The 14,675-nt window shown below is 41.9% G+C and overlaps 1 protein-coding gene across 3 annotated transcripts in view; it reads right to left on the bottom strand.

The window, feature by feature from the left end:
- dip2cb (disco-interacting protein 2 homolog Cb) overlaps window positions 1–14,675 on the bottom strand; it is a gene marked incomplete at its 3' end in the record, with an annotated part of 159,535 nt that overhangs the window by 52,466 nt on the left and 92,394 nt on the right. For all 3 annotated transcript variants that reach the window (XM_079569110.1, XM_079569111.1, XM_079569112.1), the window contains 5 exons: window positions 14,453–14,569; window positions 10,988–11,113; window positions 2,932–3,237; window positions 1,411–1,566; window positions 85–204 (listed from right to left, as the gene is read on the bottom strand). In XM_079569110.1, the coding sequence (XP_079425236.1) occupies window positions 85–204; window positions 1,411–1,566; window positions 2,932–3,237; window positions 10,988–11,113; window positions 14,453–14,569 (825 nt within the window). The remainder of the gene's footprint in view (window positions 1–84; window positions 205–1,410; window positions 1,567–2,931; window positions 3,238–10,987; window positions 11,114–14,452; window positions 14,570–14,675) is intronic.

Here is a 14,675-nt window from a genome sequence, read left to right as displayed (position 1 = left end):
AAGACAAAGGGAAGAATGATGAGCTATATTCAGCGTAAGGTGTGGATATGTTTTTGGGTTGATAGAAACAGGTGGGGCAGGTACCTTCAAGGAGCTCCTCAAAGTCATCCACGAAGAACTCTCTGAGCGGAGGTCTTTTCGGTCTCTTCAGAGTGTTGACCAACTGCTGGATTTTAGCGGATACTCTGCTGCTGACTGGAACTCCTGCAGGAGAAGTCACAGAGGCCCTGTTTCATTGATGTCTCTTATTTCGATGTACAGTACAGAATAGTAATATCACAATCAACTGATCTTTAACCCAATTGACGTGCAATGTGCAACATGGAAAAGCGATAAAAGAAGAGTCACATGCATATACAATAAAAAGTTAACAATAACTATATTATTATATAAGGCTTTTTGCATTACTTTTTGCATTATTATTAATTCACTCTCCATACTCTGTGGCGTTGGCTGATGGAAGTGAGGTGGCCAATTGGCAGCAACAGTTACAACATACAAAGGTCCACTTGGTCGACTACAGTATGCAATGTTCAGAGAAAGGATTTAAACCACTGAACCTGAATATCAAGCATTGGCTTAAATGACTTGAATTGAGGAAATGTATCTTGTTTTGAGCGGTTTTCACTCATTTAGACACTTTTTCAGATCTGACCAAGTTTACTTTGCTTGTTTGAGGACATTTCAGACCAGTTCTAGGGTCAATCTCGCTTGAAATAAGAAAGTAAAATTGCCAATGAGATAAGACCAATTTTCTTACCCCATTGGCAAAGAAAATGACCTGAAATAAGGACGAAATGAATTGAAACGAGTCGGAAACATCTCAGAACAAGTGAAATAATGTAGGACAAATGCCCAACAACTTCTTAACTAGTCAAAACAACTAAAATTTGGATTATTGTGCTCAAATTGAGATGTTTATACTGATCTAGTTAATTACTTTTTGCAGTGTGAAGAATTCTCTAACCCAGGGACATTTTGGGGTTAAGTAATACGTATAAACACGTCTTATTTGGTCTCAATTCACAAATCTGTGCTGTTTTTAAATAGAGAATTACATTATGATAAGTACCCTTTTTTTGAATCGTAAATCACCCTGGGACCGCCTGGGGGTCCTGACTCCCACTTTGGGAACCACTGCTCTGACCAATGAGCCTGAAATCCTCCAAAGTTCACCAAAAGTAATAAGAATCCATAATCAGATAAGAATAAAATGCCACAGAATCAAAAAGATGGGTCATATATTCTGGTCAGTGCTACAACAGAAAGCACTAGAATAGTATTTTATTTTGCATAATATTTTGTCTGCTCACACATCCAAAAAACAAAGCGCAATATTAAAGACAGATATCAAATATTGCACGTTATTCTCATATCATGTAGCCAAAGTACAGTAACAGTTCCTCTCACCGTCTCCCGTCTCCATGAGCTCCGCGTTGCCGTACTTGGGCGTGTGTTTGTGGGCGGCGTGGGCGGGGCAGGGCGTGCGGTCCACCTGCGTCCCGTCTGACGAGGAGGACGAGTTGTTGGTGTACCCCGTGACGTCCGGAGGGGCCGAGTGGTTTTCTGCAGACAGCCAGGGAAATGAATAAGTATGGTAAGGATGGATGGTAAGGATGGATGGATGGATGGATGGATGGTAAGGATGGATGGATGGATGGATGGTAAGGATGGATGGATGGATGGATGGATGGATGGATGGATGGATGGATGGATGGATGGATGGATGGATGGATGGATGGATGGATGGATGGATGGTATGGATGGTATGGATGGATGGATGGATGGATGGATGGATGGATGGTATGGTAAGGATGGATGGATGGATGGTAAGGATGGATGCATGGATGGATGGATGGATGGTAAGGATGGATGGATGGATGGTATGGATGGTAAGGATGGATGGATGGATGGTATGGATGGATGGATGGATGGATGGATGGATGGATGGATGGATGGATGGATGGATGGATGGATGGATGGATGGTAAGGATGGATGGATGGATGGATGGTATGGATGGTATGGATGGTATGGATGGATGGATGGATGGATGGTAAGGATGGATGCATGGATGGATGGATGGATGGTAAGGATGGATGGATGGATGGTATGGTAAGGATGGATGCATGGATGGATGGATGGATGCATGGATGGTATGGATGGATGGATGGATGGATGGATGGATGGATGGATGGATGGTAAGGATGGATGGATGGATGGATGGATGGATGGATGGATGGATGGATGGATGGATGGTATGGATGGTATGGATGGATGGATGGATGGATGGATGGATGGTATGGTAAGGATGGATGGATGGTGTGGTAAGGATGGATGGATGGATGGATAGAATAGATAACTTAATTTATCGACCATTGCCTTTCCTCAGTTCAGAGAAACTCACTGTCAACCTCCCCAAATTCTTTTTCTCCATTGTCAACAACAACTTTATATCTCTTCTATATAAAAGATGCTGACTACACTGCAGAAAACTTCCAGAGCGGACTGTAAACTCTGTCAGGGCTGATGTGATTTGGCTGGGCCTCTTGAAATCACTATGAAATGGAGTCAGCAGGAGGTGAGCACATAAAGTAATGTTAGAAAGAGCTACGGCGTGTGACTGCGACTCAACCCGCCGCAAACAAAGCAGTGGAAATCCCATTAGGCCCGCCGTAAACCTGCTCAGACGGCGGAATTTCTCCCCAGCGCACGGATTTAGTTTTCATTTGAAGACAGAATATGGTTATGTACCTTATGGGGAATAATGTTCGCGTTGCGTTTTAGGGATGCGGTGGCTGAGGTAAAGTGAATGTGAAGTAAATGTGCGGGCCACTTAACAAGGCGCTGACATGAAAGGGAATTGTTCAGAGTAAAAAGTTAGAAAAAAAAAAAATTAAGATAGTATTTGGAGTCGACTTCCTCCCACTGACCTGTCCGGTGCAGCCTGTGTCGGTGCAGGTGCGCGGCCACGTGGGCGTGCTGCTGCAGGACGTCGGCCAGCCGTCCCACCGCCCCGCTGCCGCCGCTGCCCCGCGACGAGGAGGACGAGGACGCGCTGGAGCCCGTGGTGGTGCTGGAGGAGGCCGGGTGCAGGCCGCGGTTCGCCCAGTGCTCCGTGCCCAGGCTGTCCTCCAGGCTGGACGTCCCATCGCCGCCGACGCCTCCCTCGCCGACGCTGTTCTCCTCCGGGCCGTCCTCGTCCCCGTTGCCCTCCCCTTCGGAACCAGAGGATGTGTCTGTGAACAAACGAATGAGTATAAGAATAATGAATCGACTTTTGAAATGGGAACAGAGAAGGTTTGGTGAAGGCATCCAGACGGGAACATTCAGAGAATCTTAGTGGAAATCTCTCTGTGATGAGTGTGGGCAGATTTTCAGTTCAGAAGTGGGAGATGAACTAAACGTGCATGAGTGAAACAAAAGACCACTCCAGGTACGAGGTTTAAAGCTCAAAAAGAAGATTTTGAGGCTAGGCCCTTTACAATTCACACATGTATTTCAAAACAATGCAGATGATGCCATAGCTGTCCAACTGCACAAGCATGATAGATGAATGAATCTTAAGTAAAAACTCAAAAGGTCTGGACATTGATTAAGGATTTCTAACTAAATGTGGTTGAAGGGTCAACAACAGCTGACCCATCTGGAACTCCTGGAAGTTTCATGATTTGTGATGCTTCATGGCTAATGCTAATGGCTGTAGGAAAAATACATTGAGTATGCGAACAGACAACTTTCCATGGACGTAAATGTTTGAAATTACATTATTAAACCAAATTACCTTTAAGGCCTTCAGCTCTTCCATACACACTGATAGTTTTACACATTTACTCTGCATTGTTCAGTCGTGACAAGACTTTTGCATTTTTTATACCTGCTAGCTAATCACTGCTAATCATTCGTTAGCATTTTAGGCAAAATACTTCATAATATAACTACTTTTATGCTTTGAGATGTTGCTATACTTTGTGCAGTACTCCGTGGATGTAGTTATTCATGTTGTCTCTCTGTGGCAGTAAAAAAAAAAGGTGAGAAATTCTGTGTAGAAGAGCCGTTAGTGGCTTTGAGCATCAGTTTGACATTATTTGCATGAGACACATTATCCAAAATGGCGGCTCGTGGTGTTTTTGTCATGTGAGAAACCAGACAGAAAGAGAAAGAAAATTATTAGTTGATTAACAGAGAGAACCCCAACTAAACATGTAAGGTTTAATGTGGCACTTACATGTTAGCAATAGTAGCATTTTCCTAGCTATCATGTGCTAATGCTAACGGCTCATACATTTTTGTTGTTTTTGCTTTAATCAAACATTGTTGGCAATAAAATTATTTTTACTTTTTTGCAATTGTGGCATCCTCCAGTTCTCCTCTGTGGATAACATACAGTAAACAGTATCTAGTGTAGCTAGCTAGCCTTTGTTCTTTAGCCATGGGGGAACGGCCCGCTGTGTGAATGGCATTACCATAACGCTCCGGGCGGCCCAGTGATGTGAAGATATGAAGAACAGAGAGTGACCCAGTTCTCACAGGTGCATCCCACTGGGGGGTGACCACAGAGGTGAGGCCTGACCTAATAAAGTGTCTGTTCTGATACAATGGAGAAGTTACATAGTTTTAGCACAACCATATTTCTGTCATTCATCTAAATATACATACAGAAACTGACATAGCAGTTTGTTTAACTATTATTAGGGCATTTACATATGTTTTTTATACATGAAGTAATGCAACGGGACCAAATGGTGCACACACATTTGGCAGGGTGTAATAATGAGGTGGGTGGTTGTTATTATGCTAGTTCTGTTTATCTCTAAATGGAAAATGTTTTTTACGTTTGCGCCATGGGGAATGTGCACAAAGCAGCATTGCAGACACCCTCGGGACTTCAGATGCTAGAGTTTGGCCACATTGCTTTTGACGATGGAAAAACACAGAGCGACGTTTAAGTCGGACACACGCCTAAACGGCCGCATTTTCACAGACGCTCTCATTTTGCCTTTTCCAAACCCATTCTCTGCCTCTCTCTCTGCAAACCTTGTGCAGACAGGTTCAGCTGAGGACACTGCAGTCGTCTCCTCTGTCAGACACCAGCCGTTCGGTACTAGCTCCCGCCGTCTCTCTCCTGCGCCGCTTTGACTGTATTCAACACGTTTCCGTTCCCCATACGCCGCTGTAATGCCCTGTAGCATCTCCTCAGGCATTTCCTGTCGTGGGCATGTTGACTCGCCACGTTTTGTGTTTATTTGTGTTTTGCGACACACTGGTTTGTCATTCAAAAGTGACAGCAAAGCACTAGGGGAGGCAACCTGTGCAGCCGCGGGCCACTGGGATTCCCATGTCAGTAGAATGCTAGTGTGTGAGACAAATGGGCATAATGTAGTCCAATTTAAGTCTATTTTCAGACCTGGTTTAGTCCTGATCTGATCTGCGGCTTGGTAGTCAAACTTGGAAGGTCAAATACTCAGTTTGAGAACCACTAGGAAGTAGCGATAGTATAATGTATCACTTTTAGGGGACCCTTGGGGGCACTTGAACACTTAATAGGGGGTACTTGGAATGACTTCATATCCAAAAAACGAGGGAAAGTATTTCAATATGACTTCTAGCCTCTAAACTCCTGCCAAAAGAGTGACAAAAACGTGCCTGAAAGCAACAATAATACAACAAAAAAGTGACTAAAGAGCAATAGTTGACAATGTGGCGAAACTACGACAAAAAAGTGTCAAAAAAAGAGACACTAAAGCTACGATCAGTTTTGCAGTCCTTAGCTTTCAAATGAGGCGTCACACTGTTGCTCTCCAGTCGAGAAGCTTTTAGCTTTGGGTATCAGCGAACTGGAGATCATGCGCTTGGTTAAGAAGTAAGAGGTTAAAGGAAAGTTCATTTTAAAGTGACAGTTTGTAAGATTGCAAAATGACGAAAGAAAATGTCCAAAGTTAATAATCAAGCCCCCCCCCCCTCATAACAAGTGAGGAGAGTGAGAAAGAAATTTCAAAAGTAAACGATGAATCTCCCTGCGCCTTCGCTTCTGATTGGAGCTGACAGGGTTCACAGAAAAAGCTCATCTCATTGGTCAATGTAATGGCCCCAGGGATTCTGATTAGTTTCAGAGATAATCAATGGGAGAGACTTTAGATTATTACTATTTTTTTTTTTTAAGATTACTGTGGTCAGATTGCAGGCCTAGACGGACAATTATACGCAATACATTGAATTAGTGAAACATTTAAACTTACCGGCTATCACTTTAATGATGCTTATATAGTATCTTAGCTTCATTTCGAACACAACACTCCACTCAACACAAATAATTGTGAGTTTAGTTGGCCACTTCGTGAACATTTTGGCAGGCAACTCGAGTTAGGGGGTTCTCAGAGTATAAATGAACGACTTAAAGGTTACGTGAGACAAAAAAAAGGTTGGGAATCATTGATTTATGGCACGCAAACAGCTAAACCATGGTATGCATTTACGATCGAGGCTCGTGTCTAAATCAAATGGGATTCCTGTTTCCAAATCCCGTTTTCAAACAACCTTAAAGAGGGAAACAACTTTTCCCTCTTAAAGGGAAACGTTTTTACATGATAAATATGGAGTTAAACGAGGCCCACAACAACAGTCGGTCGGTGTGCGGACTCTTCGGACAGTCTGTCATTATAATACACGCCTGTCTGTTTCCTGCTTTAAAAAGCGGCGCTGCTATAAACATCGTCAACAATCAGACATCATATGAAGAGGCTGCCATGATATTTCAGGAGGAATGTCCCGGGTATATTTAAAACTGTCATGATGTATAGAGGGCTGCGTTCTGTGGTCACAGTGGGGCGGCGGATTCTCCAGAACACATATCAAAATAAACGGGACGTGCGCGATGCAGAGCTGACAGTGGGATGTCGTCAGTGCCGGTGAAGGTTGGCATGCTTGGAATAAACGATTTTCACTGGAAGAATTTGTCGTCACATTTGAGATATTTCGCAGATTCCATGCGATTTTCAGATTTTGGACTTCTGACACATTCATTGCATACCTTGTTTTCCTTCGCAATCATACTTTTTCAATCTGTTTTGGTGCTAGTCCTCTTGTGTGTGTGTGTTTTAGCTTTGTGTTGGTAAGTGTATTTTAAAGGTACACTGCGTAACATTTTGGACTATACTGTTGCCATCGATACAAAACATGCTCCTAATGACCAGCTCGACAGAAAATGCAGTGAGAAATCAAAGAATGGATTTGGATGGGAACCTAACCTGTTTGAATCTCAAATTCTGCTGACTTTAGTCGACATCTCCATGGAAACGAGCTGGAGACGTACCCACTCCCGGTAAAGTTATGACATGTCTTAGGAGAGCTGAGCCGCTCACAGCAATAACACGTGTTTGTTTGAGCTATTTTTCAATGCAGAAAATATCTGTCATAAAATAAAAGTTTGTATTTCAATTTTATTTTTCGGGTAAAATTCTACGCGGTGTAACTTTAAGGCTTAGTAACTTAGGCCTGGGAAATACACTATATCGCAATACGCTTTTGCTGTGATAATGACAAACTTCTTTCACAGGCTGCAATACTCTACTGCTCAATAGTGGACAATGAAGTCTGTCAGGAGAGGACGGCAGCTCAGGCTGGGATGATACACTTTAGTTGCGATACAACTGTATCCTGATACACAGGGCCTGATACGATACGTATCGCAATACATATCAATCGTAACGAACTATACTAATAATTGAATAAGAAAGCAAAAGTTATGTTTTTAAAGGAATAGGCCACCCTTTTTACATACTGAGATATGTTCTTACCTTAGCTTTGACGAGTTCTTTAGGACCTGTCTGATCTTCACCCGGGCCTTCAGTCACGTAAACACAGCGCAGACGGCGTTAGCATTTAGCCTCTCCCTCTCTCCTCTATAGCTCCAAAACAAGTCAAGATAGAAGCTACCAAGTTCTTCCACGTTTTCCCTATTTAAATATGGTTACATGAAAGTGTTACACTACAAAGTGTAATTACACAAAATTAAACAATGTGGATTTTCTAAGCGGCTAAAAGGGGGAACTATATTGTAAGGCGTAATAATACCAGGAGTAGTTCGAAATTCACGCAGTAATCTTCACTCTACTGTGCAGATGCCAAACTACTCCTGGTATTATTACGCCTTACAATATAGTCCCCCCTTTTATCCGCTTAGAAAATCCACATTGTTTAATTTTGTGTAATTATACTTTGTAGTGTAACACTTCACGTAACCATATTTAAATAGGGAAAACGTGGAAGAGCTTGGTAGCTTCTATCTTGACCTGTTTTGGAGCTATAGTGGAGAGAGGGAGAGGCTAAATGCTAACGCCGTCTGTGCTGTGTTTACGTGACTGAAGGCACGGGTGAAGATCAGACAGGTCCTAAAGAACTCGTCAAAGCTAAGGTAAGAACATATCTCAGTATGAAAAAACGGTGGCCTATTCCTTTAAAGGTTATTTTAAAGCTACCTGCCACTACAAGGTCTTAGCTTTCAAATGAGGCATTGCACTGGCTTATTTATAGGCTGTAAAGAAAAACACAACAGAAACGTGACAAAAAAAAGCAAAAGAAAAGCAACAAAAATTCGACCTTTGCATCATCCCTTTTCTTCACGGTGAACAGTTTATAAACACATTTCACATCGTTTAGATTAGTGTTAGCAAATGACAGCTTTATCATCGCGGCAATGCTAACAACGTTTCCCACAAATGTCTGCTTTACCGACCAGAAAAACAAAACAAAAGAAAAACAAGTACAGAGCCGTCCCTCCGATGAAAAGACCAAACAAGCACCAGGTTGTTTTTGTTAGCTCTGGAAGTGCTAAGTGGATTCGTGGACTCTCATCAACTTTCTCATTAGACGGCACCAGAGACATGGAAACAATGCCCTCACGCCTCTTCTCTCACGCCATAGAGAGAGGCCAGACCTGCTGCGGGACGTCCCAAAGGAGAATACTCTGGACAAACTGCTACATGTTTACAATTACTGCGCCCGGAACAATTCCTTCCACAGCGTGCTGCACGGTGATTATGGTTTATTGTAGTGGCGACCGAGGCCGTGTCCGAAACTTACACGGGCCAGCGCTAAATTACACGGTCAGCTCGATACGCAGACACTCTGGGGACATGGATCCTGCGGCAGGCTGGGGAATATGAAGATGTGGACCTTATGTCTTTTGAGAAACTGCATTGCAATTATATGTTTCTACACTGATAGAAGAACAAGTATTTGAAATAATGCAGTCAAATGTTGTCACTTGAGTACACTGCGAAATGGGAAAACTCAAATCCATTGTTTACCCGGTTTCTTGTATTGAGGTACATCTGCACAGGCACATACATTATAGTTTGGAGCACAGTATGGTGAAAATATTAAAAGCATGAATGAGCTTTTACCGCGATGGCATATTTTGGGGCTTGTTCTTTTGAATGTGCATCTTTTGGGCCAAATGTTTTGTGCATCCGCAGACGACAGCAGCGGCAGGTAATTGTGGGTAATTTGTTAACTGTACACGTCCTGGGACCGTCTTTGCCGTCCGACACGGACCACAAAGCACTGGGAGAACGTTAAAGTTGGGACTGGAGGGAGAGAGTGGAGCTGCTGGAGTTCAGCAATAGAATCTTGGTAGTGTTCAAGGTGTTCCATTCTTTCCATCTAAAATATTCACTACTTTTAGTTCTTTCTTGGTTAAAACATTAAAAAAAACCTTTACGATTGACGGCGCATTCGCAAGAAACGGGAACTTGCACATAACCGGGAAATAGAGTACCGTAAATGCTCTAATATAGGCCGGGGCCTTTATTTACTCAAGGGCATCTAGGACCAGGCCTTTATTGGAACCAGGCCACAATTAGAGACAGGCCTTTATTTTTATTTGAGCAAAACGGACGACCAGGAAAACGAAGAAAAACGACATTTGGGCCCATTTGCACCTAAAATATTAGGTTCATTTATTAACATTTCAAACCCTCTCTCAGCGGCTGGAACATTGATGCCTTTTATTTTGTCGGGACAACAGGAAGTGTTTCGTTGCTGTTAGCGGAGCTTTGACATCAATGTCACTGCAGGTTTCTGTTTCGTTTTTACCGCGGACCGGATTATTTGTTGTTATCTTGTGTAAAGGCGAGTTTAGACGGAGCGTTTGTGTTTGTGATCGATCATGAGACTGACCCGAGAGAAGACGAGACGCTCGCGCTGATGGGAGGAGTTATTTTGAGGCGTGGGACTGACCTGCACACGGAGCAGCTGGACGTGCTTTGAGGACGCGATGGAGACTTTATTAAAACCCTGGAGGGTCACACAACATTTGTGGCCCTGTTTCCACAAATAGTCACAGGAGGTTTGAAAAGTGACTAAATCTGTGTCAAAGTTACGCTCGGATCACCTCCTCTGCAGCGTCCCCCACGGCCCGGGTTCCCGTTTGTTTACTTCCTGCACGTGAGTTATCATTTACACGAGTATGAGACAAATTTCTAACATGGGGAATATTTCTATATTTGCCTCCGCCAGCCGCAAACCCGGCCTCTGTTAGAGACCCGGCCGCTAATGGAATACAGGCCAGTATTAGAGAATTTACGGTATACATGCCGTGTGAAAATGAATTTGGCCTCTCCCAGTATATTCCTACAGTTCCAAACTGGGTGAAATTAGAAGCGACCAAGTTCTTCCACGGGCACAAAGACCGGACATGTATGTATCATCGTGTCTAAGCTCAGGTAAGGACATATCTAAGAATGGAAAAACTGTGGCCTGTTCCTAAGAGAAATGTCTGAAAAAGCCATGTGTTAGCAGCATCACTAAAGTGTTTATCCCACATTCGTCATAAACCCCGGCCCACTCTGGAGTAGTTGCTTATGTAAACACTGGGATATGATTTCCTGGTTTCTCTGACGCATGCAGACATCATATCCAGAACGTTATCATAACCAGCATATGCAGTAACTAATAACCGGGAAACAATAACCACATCGCCATGGTTACCTGGGGGAGTGTATGCATCCATTGACGTCTGCACGACCAAAGATCTTCGTTTGGACGGCATCGGGACGGCCATCTTCCTTTCTTTGTGTTTGGCCAGCGCCGCCTGCACCGCTTCTGTGTGCACATCTGAAAAGTATTGTCAAATTAATCACACAATTGAAACCACAAGAGGCCAAATGTTTTATATACAGTGGGACGCAAAAGTTTGTTAGCTTTAAGCGCTTCCGGGGCAGCCAAGAGTCTTCCGATGCTAGTTTGTGGGATTTTTACCCTTTCTTCCTTACAAAAGTTTTCCAGAACTAAGAGATTTCAGACTGAACCTCTTGAGGTCGTCAATGGTGGATTTTGAGGCTTCTTCACAGATGGTGCTATGTTTTCCTCCAGAAATTGGTTGGAAATTAATTGAATCCGTTCTTTGTTCTACCCACGAAATGCTACCTACCTGTTTTTTCGTAATGAGCAGCATCAGATCAAATGCAGCTTACTCCAGATTATCCTTGCAAGTTTTGAATAACAACTGAATTAAAAAGTCTCATAATCCCATTCAACCCCTTAACTCCCACCTGAACCAAGCACATTTTCTCCAGTTTGGCTTTACCCCAAACCAAAAGCTTCTGGAAAAAAGGTGAGAAAATAACGACAGAACTGAGACGAAAACAATGATGAAGATGTGACAAAAAAGTGAGAAAACTTAGACAAAAAAAGGCAAAAATTGACAAAAATGGACAAAAAATTATGAAAAAGTGGCAAAAATGTCACAAAAATTTACAAAAAATTTACAAAAAATTTACAAAAAAATGACAAAAATGTGACAAAAAATGTGACAAAAAAACTTACAAAAAAAATAACAAAAAAGTGGCAAAAAATTGACAAAAAATTGACAAAAAAATGACAAAAATGTGACAAAAAATATGACAAAAAAATATGACAAAAAAACGTACAAAAAAACGTACAAAAAAACGTACGAAAAAATGACGAAAAAATAACAAAAAATTGACAAAAAAATGATGACAAAATGATGAAAAAGTGGCAAAAAGTGACAAAAATGAGTTGAAAACCTCCCAAAAAACGATGGGGGAAAAAAAATCCGATGACGTGAGGAAAAAGATCCATTCAGATGAGTTTTGTAGATCTTAGCTTTCAAATGAGGCTGGCCTACCGCATTTGGGTAAAGCTGAACTGGAGAAAATGCTCTCGGTTCAGAGTTAAGAGGTTAATCCCCATTGGAAAGTCTTATTAAAAATGAAACTACGACATTCTGGCCCAATTTTTACCCGCTGTTAACACTTCCAAGAAAGAAGAAGAAAAAAACTAGACCAGACGCTCTAATCTATGCATGCCTTATTCGAAGGTCATGTACTGCAGGATTAGCTGCTTCCAAAGGCTTTCTATAAAGTGATCAGGCTCAAACTTTGTACCATTAAAAAGCACAACAGATTTACTTATTAACACACGCCGCAGGTTTGAAAGCAAGTAAAAAAGAAATAGCGTCTTATTGATATGCTAATGTCAGCCCCCAAAGTTATCTCCACATCTAGTTTGAGGAAGGAGCTGTCGAGGAAAATTACAAAGTTTTATCAATCTCTCTTTTTTTTCCCCCTTCCCGGCCCATAATAAAGCAACGTGATTAACGGAGCTAATCGTCGCGGTAATTAAAAGAGATTTAGCGGGATATGGAGTGGCAGATAAGCCACAAAGGGAGGAGATTGAATGTAAGACTTTTGAGCCATAAGGGAAATGATCAATCTCGAGCCAGCCACTAAGATAACCATCGCATCGGCAATATCTGTAATGCGGAGTCGTGCTGAAGGAGATGGAGAAGAATGTGGATCCACTGGGAAAATGTGGGTCACCGAAGTAGGCTGGGAAAAACTGTTTGGATCCTAGAACTTCTTAACCCCCGTCTTAACTAGGGCTGGGTACCGTTAAACGATACCAGTACGGCGTCAAAAATGAAGGTTTAGGTACTACCGGTATCGGAAAAATAAAAGTATGGAAAGCAGGTACCGAAAAGAAATGTAAAATCTTTATATTCAAGTTTTTATGCTGTTGGTTATACAAATTTAAAAAGAAAAAAAAAGTGAAAGACAAGTGAATAAAAAACATAAAATGCAAATAGTGGGGAATAGTGGGGTTAAATTTGGGAACATTTGGGGAATCAAAAAGATCAAAAAAGGGAAATAACGTGGAAAAAATGGAGAAAAAAAGGGGAAAATTGGGAGAGAAAAAAAAACAAAAAAAAAATTGGGGAAAAATTTGAAGAAAAATTTAGCGGGGACATTTTTCTTTTAAATTGTTAACAATGGGGGGAAAAAAATAAGAAACGTCGAAAGTTTTTTTCCGCCTGTTGTTAAAGGAAGTTTCATCTCAAACAACTAATACAAATGTAAAAGAAATTAAATGGAAGGAAAAGAATAAATTAACATTATTGCTCTGTTTTATGGTTCTAAATGAAAAACAATTAAGTATCGGTACCGAAAACGAAGTATCGTTAAAGCACCGGTATCGAAAAAAATTTAACGGTACCCAGCCCTATAGTCTTAACCAAGCGCACTCCAGTTTTACCCAAATCTAGAAGCTTCTCCACTGGAAAGCTTACAGCCGGTGAGCTCAGTGTGATGCCACATTTGAAAGACCTACAAAACTCTTCCTCCATTATGGTTGTCATTTTCATCCTTTTTAGCTGTGTTTTAATCAACTCTGTGTTATACATATGTGACATTTTTGGGGCGCAGTTACATTCCACACAACAAGAACTAAATGCAGCCAAAACACTACGAAAAAGCAACGAAAATGTGACAAAAATGAAACAAGGAAGAAGCTTGGATGAGTTTTGTATGGTCTTAGCTTTCAAATGAGGCGCTACACTGGCCTATAGGGCTGTAAGCTCCAGTCGAGAAGGTGGATTGCACGATGACTAGGGCTGGGTACCGTAAAAAAAAAATTATACCACAACTTTTACGATACTTGGTTTGTGATTCCAACACCTATACTAAAATATTTGTCGTCTAGAACCAGAAAGCAGAAGAATAATGTGTGGAAGATGCACATTTACAACATTTGATTCTTCTCCAATGACAAGAAATGTATGACAAATTCGAGACATTGTGGCAAAAATAAGGAGAAAATGTGTAAAATAAAATAAATTAAAAAATAGGAATATATGGGGGAAAATGGAGGAAATAGGAACAATATTAGTAATAAAAATGTGCAAAAATAAGGCGGAAAACAAGAAAATAAAATCATTTACTTGAGCTGAAACAATCTAGTCACTTCCTTTAAAGCTTTCTCTGGACCAACTGCATCAAAACTTGGATCTAAAGACATGAGAGGTACCTGTTCTTAATACTTAGATTTTTCATACCAGCAAACCTAAAGCTTTCTTGCATTCTGCTCCTGCGTGACCTGTTTCTCTTCATCAAAGCAAGACACTACAGACACCAGAGCAGCAGCAGCGGGTCCTACCTGATCTGTAGCGCTCATCCCGGGAGCCTGATAAGCGCCTGCGGTTGTAGCGGGACGATGAAGATGGAGTGACCGGCGTCTTCCTCTCCTGTCCCACGGCCACTTCAGACCCCGAAACTGGACAGAGAACAGAACAAGAGAGGTGAGGACCAGGAGGACAAGACTCGACCAAAGAGGGCTGTGGGAGTTGATATTCATGCACTTTGTAAAATGGCGGTACAAG

This window comes from Gobius niger, assembly GCF_951799975.1.
Source record: "Gobius niger genome assembly, chromosome: 13".
Classification (NCBI taxonomy): Eukaryota; Metazoa; Chordata; class Actinopteri; order Gobiiformes; family Gobiidae; genus Gobius; species Gobius niger.
Note: the sequence above shows the minus strand (reverse complement) of the source record. Positions and strands in the feature narration are given on the sequence as shown.